An 8,941-nucleotide genomic window follows, 5' to 3' on the forward strand; every position below is an offset into this window, starting at 1 on the left:
TGGAGCTGGTTGCAACTTTTCGTCATCGACCATGGTTTCCGTCGTCTATGGTTGAAACGTTTTTCGCCGCCGGTTGAAGCTTTTCTCGTAGACGGTTGCAACAAAATTAAATGCCAGTTCGAGCAAAACAGTGATGGTTCCAACTCCGACGATGGCCAGTTGCAGCAAAAAAGGATGTTGCTTCCAACTCCCACTCCAGCCGCTTCCAGCAAAATAAACTGAGCAGAGGTGGCGTGTTCCCTAAGGAGGAGAAGAAGGTGTGGAGGAAGAACAAGGAGGGGGGGAAAGGTTTGCGGCTGTGGCTCTCATCGGGGGTGTGCGCATGGCGGAGGGTGCCGCGCACGGTCACGGCCGGAGACGAGTGTGCTGGTGGTGCGGGTGCCCCTGGAGTCCATGTCGTGGGGAAGAAGAAGATGAAGGCAAAGAACGATTGGTAGCAGTGCTCTCGTCGCCTCGGTTTTTTTTTCTAAGGGGTGCTCCTGTCGCCACTCGAACGATTGATAGCGATTGTAGGGCCCGCGCACGTCCGGTGGAACGTTTCCGCCGGTGCGCCGTCTGGAAACGTTTTCCTAAAAAAAGGGAATCCATGGAAAATATTGATCGTAGAACTATTTCCTTTTAAGGAAAAAGGAGGTCTGTTAATTTATTGCATGTATAAGATTAATTATGTATGGCGGGATCAATGGTTTTATATGATTATATAATCCATATGAGTTTTCCATGTGGTCTACTTTCTATATGATTTCAATGGATTTTCCTTTTCATAGAGTCTACCTTAACATAATTCTTTCATTTCGGTGACAATCATGGTATACGTCTAGTCCAGTGGAAGAATGCTAGCTTTTCAACATGACATGACATCAAATTTCTACCTTTTTCCTATTTCGGTATCTTCAAAACTTCTGAACCAAATTAAAATGTGGAGGGCTATGCATTTTTTTACCTTCACGTATTGTTTACCCATTAATGTTCAATAATTAAATCTTGAGTTGTAGTTAAGTGGAGAACTAAACTATCCTATTTTCCAATGATACAATCTGGAACCTGATAGGTTTGACCTTTTTTTCACGAGAAAACTTTCAATCTATTCATCTCCAATTATAACAGCACAACGAAAACTAAAAATAATAAAAATTACATCTAATTCCGTAGACCACCGAACAACGACTACAAGCACTGAAATGAGTTGAAGACGCGCCGACGTCATCGCTCTACCGTGCCGGAGGCGGGCAAAACTTATTGTAGTAGACAGTCGAAAAGTCGTCGTGTCAAGGCCCCATAGGACCAGCACAACAGAATACAACCGGCGCCGATGAAGAGTAGCGTAGGTTGAAAGGTTTGACCTTTTGTTTAAGATAAGATCAAGTGATACAAACTGGGTACCTCGCTTTTTCGTCATGGAAACTATTTGTCGTATTGATGTGTTGAACTCAATCGGTGGCTTGTAGAGCAATGCTACATCCACGTAAACCATTACGTAAGGTTACGAACTGATCTGACATGGGACTGTTTGATTGGATTAAAGAAGAGTATTGGGCCCACCCCATCTGAAAATCAGGGAGGGCGTGTATAGATTAGATGGGAGTTTACATAGCAGCTATGTAGCCCTTTGTAGGTGTAGGATTTTCTGTGGCTTGTAGGGTGACCAAACCTTACCGTCTACGTTAATTAATTTGTGTATCTAAGGAAGGATAGTGGAAATTATAGTTAAAAAAAGGGATAGTGGAAACTTCACGTGATTAAAGCGTGGAGGCTATTCCAGCAAAAAAATAATGGGCGTACGGTTTTTTCTTCCCTTTTTAACCGATCTAGAGTTACATTGAAGTGGAGTGCTGAACTAAAAGAGAATTCGACATGGAGTACATACATGTCATTACATGGGGGAGTATTTATAAGCAGTGACTTGATTTAAGGAAGAGTCAGCCGGTTGAATCTTTTTGGCAAAAATCAAAATGGTCAATGTAAATATGTATCTCGCAAAGAAGAAAAACACAGATAACATGTACTCCAAAAATTTGAACTATATAAATCTGGCACGTGCACATTTTCCATTTTCTTGTTTGTTGGCAACATATACAAATGACTTGCTGGGGCATGGTGTATAGAGACAGGCGAGAGAACAACGCTTATATCTAAACTAAGGTGTCTTCAACCATAGGCCTTATTGTGTTTATCGTCTAGCCCAAAAGACCCAAAACTTTATCTTATCATGGATGAGCACATGGATGCATAAACTTTAATGTTTATTAGTCAACAAATAAACACATATACACTAGTAATGTACCAAACCGTTTGTGTAGTAGTACCATGATTTTTTGAAGGATTATACACTAGCGCCGCTAAAGAGGAAAATCAAAGCGTGTACTCATCCACTAAGGATTTTTTTTTGGATTTTTTTTTTTTGAGGGATTGGATTTTTTGGATGAGGACTGAAGAGTCGCACATGGGCCTCCCGTGGGTCGTATGTCCACATAGGCGAGCCGGTAAAAGTAAAATCCAAACGGATCGCTGCCGCGAGCGCAGGCGCAACGGTCCTGCCACTGCTTGCCGCCTGCGCCCTCGTCCCGTCCGCTATATATACGGGCCTGCCATCCCCGTCACCGGCCACAACAATCCCCAGACTTTTCAAATCCAAACCACCAACTCCCCCCTCTTCTTCCTCCTCTCGTGCGATCGAGGGGATCGTCGATCGATGGCGACAATGGGTGTGGGCGGTGCGGTGAAGATGATCGTCGGGGCGAAGGTGGAGCGGGTGGTGGGCACGGGCAAGGCGCCCGGCGCTTGCCCGTCCTGCGGCGGTCCCGTGGTGGCGACGGACGTGGAGAGCGAGCGGCGCATCCTGTGCCTCCCGCTGTGCCTCAAGAACAAGCGCAAGTACTCCTGCACCAGGTGCTTCCGCCGCCTCGTCACCGTCTACAGCTAGCCGAATCCAAGCCTATACTCCTACCGGTCCATCCATCCATCGATCAACTAGCGTGCGGAGGCGAACAATCCCCGAGTTCTTTGGTTCTTGTTGGCCCTAGAGTAGCTTGCTAGCCTGGCTAATGTAATTCATTCATCTAATTTCCAGTGGCCATATCTAGCTAATCTGGTGAAGCGCTGCAAAACTGGCACTCTGCTGTGTCTTGCAGCAACCTCTCTGTCAATGGTGGCGGGGCACCTCCGCGTTAATGCGCAGGCCAGTAATGGAAAATTTCAAACGCCTCTCGTCCGCTCGATTAAGAATTTAAGATGGTGCAATTAACGCACGGCTGGGACCATGATGCTGTGCGGTAAAATGCAGTCCCGGCCCACTGCCCAGTGACTAGCGTAACCCTCTGATTCTCAAAAAAGGAAGTACATTGACTCCTCTCGATCGACCCCGCAAGGCTGTTCAACGTGAGCTGTTTCTTTCCTTTTTTGCGAAGGTTACAGTAACCTGTACTACTGATAAACAGTGTAGTAGCAGGCACAGAATCTCCGTCGCCGCATGTACTACAGTGGTAGCTGCCACGGATCGATGGTGACGCCCACAGCCACAGCTCATGCAATGCTCCCACAAGCCACGGCAGGCAGAAGCAGCCGGCCGGCGCGCGGGCACGGCCCTTCCGTTGGTTACCTGTTGCTTTCGCGGGCAATCACGTAGTAGTACGTACGTCATACGAGTAAAATCCCCGCGATTCGATCTGCACGGCTGCACATTGGTCGTCCGGCCGGCCGATCCAATCTGAACCCTTCTGTTCAGTGTTCACTTTGTAACCGGAGTCTGTCAAGACAAATTCATTAGTTGCAAAAAAGGAGGATTGGCAGAGTAGTACTGATCCCTGGATTGTTTCGAGTTCTCGGCCGGCATCAACGTGACTGTATTGCGGGATCTCCTAGGTCACGCAGCCGCCGCCTCCTCCTCTTTCAAAAAAAGCTAGGGTTCATGCCTTGTCTCTAGTGGCCCTAAGACTACGCGGGCGCGGTAGATCCTGGTAAGGGCTGGCGGGAGGGCTCCACCCAATGATGAATCTAAAAAAATGAAGGAGGGGCTGGGTCGTCTGGGTCATGCACCTACATGAAGGAGGAATAGGCATGGGACTTGAGACTCCAACTCCCGTCGCTTTATTAACAGGGGAAGTGGTGGGAGTTGGATGAGAATTGTTTTAATGAGTCAATCTCAACCTTTCATCCTAACTTCTCTTGTCTAGTCCCGTGTTAATTCCCACGAACCAAACAAGGGAGTACAATTTCTCCTCATATTCTCACACATAATTCCTATCACGCACCAAACAGAGGATTGGAAATAAAACGACTCATCTCATGTCTAATCTCAACACAACTCTCTCCTCTAAATTTCAATTTCCCTTTCCAAATGTTGCCAAACACGCTGTTAGTGGATTTGCTCGGATCTAGTTGTTGTTCATCTACGTTCGTGTGTCTTGGGGTGGGATTCTTCCGATCTACGTTATTTTTTATCGGCGGTGGTTGCCGTTCTGGTGCGCTGGTTATATGGGGTCTTAGCAGGATGATTTTCCGACTGTCTACTACAACAAGTTATGCCTGACTCCGACGAGGGAGGGGCAATGACGGGGGCGCACATTTGGCTCGCTTCAGTTCTTCTAGCCGTCGTTAGGTGACATATGGATCTGGATGTATTCAGTGCCTAATCAGAGATCACAGTACATAAAAAACACGGTTTATTCAAGAGAGACTCAACGACAAGTCCAGAGGAGAAGGGGGAGGGGAAGGGGAAGGGTAGGCATAGTAGAGCGAAGAAGGAAGCTAGAGGCCCGTTCAACTTTGCCCGGCCGGCACGTGTGTGCGCAAGAGATAAAATACAACAAGCTAGTACTCCTACAGTTAGGTTGTTCAGTTAATTAGAAAATGAGAACATTTTTTTTTTGCGGGAAGAAAATGAGAACATATATAGATAGAAATAGAAACATGTTGATATGCAGATTCATGCATCGTGTGGTAGGGCAGGCTGCTGATTCCGGCCGACGTGTGGCGGCGGCGCAACGCGCATGCTGGGAAATTGCGCCTCAGGAGTAAGGTCAACTCCACCGCACGATTTTAAATAAACGTTTGGATTTGGCCGAATTTTGTCCTTTTGAATAGGACGATAGAGTCGTGTTTAAGTATGTCATGGGATGCGGTGGTCGTACGTTCAACACGCGGCCGCATCCTTTGGCCCCATTTTATTCGTCTTCACATTAAAAAGAGAATAACGTTTCAAATACCAGCTGCCCTAATTCAGGCCAGCGGCCTAGTTCATGTCAATGGCTCTAGTCATGCCGGCAACAGAGTCAGCGGCCTTCACGTCCTCGCTGGCAACACATCCAACCTCCAAAATGAATAGTTTTGTTCGTTGGCAACACAGACAGCCTTCAAAATAAATGTGTTTCTCGCCGGCACACAGCTAGCAGCCTAGCGGGCAGGCGGCACCCATGCCAACCTTCAAAAAGAACGGCCACGACCGATCGGACGACCTAGTTCAGGCCGTCGGCGTCGAACATCTCCTTCTGCCTGGCCTCGAACCAGCTCCTTGTCTTCTCGCTCATCTTGGTCAACTCTACGCTCATGATCGCAAGGGCCACCTCCTTTGCTTTGGTTGCAGCATTGGTGGCCTCGATGTCGAGCTGCCGCTGCCTGGCCGATACATTGTCGGCCTCGATGTCGAGCTGCCTTTGCCGGGACGCCTCCTCCATGTCGATCTTCCTCCTCTTAGCCGCCTCCTCCATCTCAAGCTTCTTCCTTTGAAGCTCTAGGTATTGCTTCATTTGCTCGTCCTTACTTTGCCACTTCTTCTCGTCCCTTACATCCTTTTGAGACATCATGTCATGCAAAGTCTCATGCAAGGCCATGGATGAGGCATCACGTATGTCGTCCACCTTGGAGTTGGTCTTGCCCATCAGCATCTTCAACGCCTCGCCATCTTCACCTCTGGCGAACTTGGCCGTCTTCTTTCCTCTCTTCCTTTGGAGTTCACGGTATTGATCCTTGAACTTAGGGCAATTGTTGATGATCGTCCAACAATGCATAAGAGTGAATGGCTTGTCATTGTGCCGGGCCTTCAATGCTTCTAAAGATTAAAATGCCCACACAACATGATCAACAACAATTGAACATGCAAACATATACAAGGCCGAAGTCTCATGGCCATAGTAAGGAAAGGACTAGGATAAAGATAGCATATCATGTCCCCAACGCCGAGACCACTCACGAATCATACTTCAACGCTCTCAAATGCAACGCAATACTTGTTACATGAGCATACTGTGTACATTTTTTTATGAGAGAGGCCACGAGAGAGAAGATAGTGTTGGCATGTCACGCCCTGCACGGTGCAAGGCCGTACATGTGCATCACATCCGGTGTGTAGGCTGTGGCCGTGTCACGTACAAGCCGGCACTAGGGGAGGGTCCAAGGGACCAGACAAGACAAGGCACTGTAACAAACCGGCGCGTCGCGTACCGAGGAGGAGGCCCAGATGCGCACCGCTCCGACGATGGCCCGTCCAAAGTGGTCTCCTCAGGACCTGCAACGGGCAACCGGCGAGATCTGCCAAACCCATGCTGCGCCTGGTTCGGTCCCGTCGCCTCATGGAGGCCGATGACGCCAGCCCCGCGTGCTGCAACCACGCTCCTTAGGTTGTACGTGCTGTACTACGATACTACGAGAGGTGAAATCCAACTGTGGAGTCTGCGGGGAAATGGAGATTATGGGGTTAAAAAAAAGGGAAATCCTGGACAGGCTGTAAAATCATGATGCTTTTCTCATAAAAAAAGACTTTTTTTACGGAAAAACTTTCAATCTATTCATCTTCAATCTTGATAGTACAACGGATACTAGAAATAATAAAAATAAAAAAAGACTTGTCTGTACAAATATCTCCTTTCAATGGAAAAGGATGTCTGATAATTTATTACTACTTGTATAGGTAAATTATGTATGGCTGGATCGATTGAAAATTGCTTTTGGAGGCCATTTTTTGAAAAATTCAAAATTCATTTTTTTTACATTTTAAATTTTCTGAAAAAAAACAGATATGCTTGAAGGCATAATGTACATTGTATAATTTTTCACGATGAAGAAAAATCAAATCCATGGCTTTTTAGCACATGATACTGTTCATCCCCAAGGTCCATAAATTTATTTTTATACATGCCGCAATTCAAGGTATGTCATCGTGAATTTTTACAACCACGCACATTTCATCCTTATATAGATGCATATTTTTTCCATTTTTTAAACCGGAAAGTTCGAATTTGGATATTCAAAATTTTCGGGCTCCATGCAGCCCACTTACCGAGTAATCCATATGAGTTCTATATGCTTGTATAATCCATGAGTTTTTCCATGTAATCTACTTTCTATATATTTTCAATGGATTTTTCTTGTCATTGAGTCTACCTTAAAGAAATTCTTTCATTTTGGTGACAATCATGGTATACATCTAATCCATTAGAAGAATCCTTGCTTTTCAACATGGCAGGACATCAAATTTCTACGTTTTCCTATTTCATTATTTTCAAATCTTATGAAGTAATGGACCAAATTAAAATGTGGAGGGCTATGCTTTTTTTCTTACCTTCACGTGATGTTTACTAGTTAATGTTCAACAGTTAAATCTTGAGTTGTAGTTAAGTGCAGAACTAAATTAAGAGAATTTGACATGAACATCAATGTAATATGTTTCATCAGATATCCTATTTTCGAATGATACAATCTGGAACCCAATAGGTTTGACCTTTTCTTTTAGGTAAGATCAAGCAATACAATTTTTGGTACCTTGCTTTTTCCTCGGGGGATTGTGGGAGTAACATTGCATGTATGGGTATGCTCGATGTCGATACATGGGCTTGATCACATTGATTTTGCTGTCCTATTTGTCGTATGTGCGTGTTTAACTCAGTCGGTGGCTTGTAGGTGGATGAAACCCTACCGTCTAGATTAATTAATTTGTGTATCTAGGAAGGACAGTGGAAACTTTACATGATTAAACCGTGGAGGCTATTTCAAGGAAAAAAAGAGGAAGTTTAATGGAGACTGCTGGGTTTTCTCTATAATGGATCTAGAGTTACAATGAAGCGGGCTATAGAATTCTTATCGCCAAAAAGAACTAAAAGAGAATTCTGCATGAAGTACTTGGCACCACATGGAGAGGAGTAGTTTATAGATGGTGAGTTGTTTCTGGGAAGAGTCAGCTGGCCGATTCTTTTGGCAAAACGGTCAATGTTAATATGTCTCTCGCAAAGAAAAAAAACGGATATAGACATGAAATAATTTTCAAACTATATAAATTTGGCACACGCATATTTTCTCCATTTCCAATTATTGTTTGTTGGCAACATATACAAATAACTTGCTGGGGCATGGTGTATCGAGACACGCGAGAGAGCAATTATATCTAAACTATCACCCGCAAAAAAAAAACTATATCCAAACTAAGATGTCTTCAACCATAGGCCTTATCCCGTTCAGTGTCAATCCAAAAGACGAAAACTTATCTTATCATGGATGCATACGAATGCAAGATGGGCACACGCATGCATAAACTTCAATGTTTATTAGTCTTTTTTTTTCTTTTGAGGGGGTTCCTCTCAAAACGAATGTTTTTTCTTTTGGTAGTAGTATGCTTTTTTAAAGGGTGTACACTAGCGCCACTAACTGAAAAAAAAAATACTGTAGCGTGTACTCCTCCAGCGTAGGATAGAGGAGGGCTGGAGAGCCGCACATGGGCCTCCCGTGGGTCGTATATCCATCGAGACGTAGGTGAGCCGCGCGCGCAGGCGCAGCGGTCCTGCCCCTGCTTCCCGCCTGCGCCCTCGCCCCCTCCGCTATATATGCCTCCCCCGCACCGGCCACAAAATCCCCCAGACTTTTCAAACCCAAACCACCAACTCCCCCCTCTTCTTCCTCCTCTCGTTTCGTTTCTTGCGGCCGAGGACAGCAATGGGCGTGGGCGGAGCGGTGA

The 8,941-nt window shown here is 45.6% G+C and overlaps 1 protein-coding gene across 1 annotated transcript; it reads left to right on the plus strand.

The window, feature by feature from the left end:
• Nucleotides 1–2,616: 2,616 nt before the first annotated feature.
• Nucleotides 2,617–3,224, plus strand: LOC125533937. The gene has a single exon (XM_048697261.1). The coding sequence runs from the start codon at nucleotides 2,693–2,695 to the stop codon at nucleotides 2,921–2,923; it is 231 nt and encodes a 76-aa protein (XP_048553218.1). The 5' UTR covers nucleotides 2,617–2,692; the 3' UTR covers nucleotides 2,924–3,224.
• Nucleotides 3,225–8,941: the final 5,717 nt, after the last annotated feature.

Source organism: Triticum urartu, chromosome 2 (assembly GCF_003073215.2).
Source record: "Triticum urartu cultivar G1812 chromosome 2, Tu2.1, whole genome shotgun sequence".
NCBI lineage: Eukaryota > Viridiplantae > Streptophyta > Magnoliopsida > Poales > Poaceae > Triticum > Triticum urartu.

Excerpts from the sequence above, each read along its gene's own strand:
- LOC125533937 (XM_048697261.1), top strand. The coding sequence starts at position 2,693 with ATGGCGACAATGGGTGTGGGCGGTGCGGTGAAGATGATCGTCGGGGCG.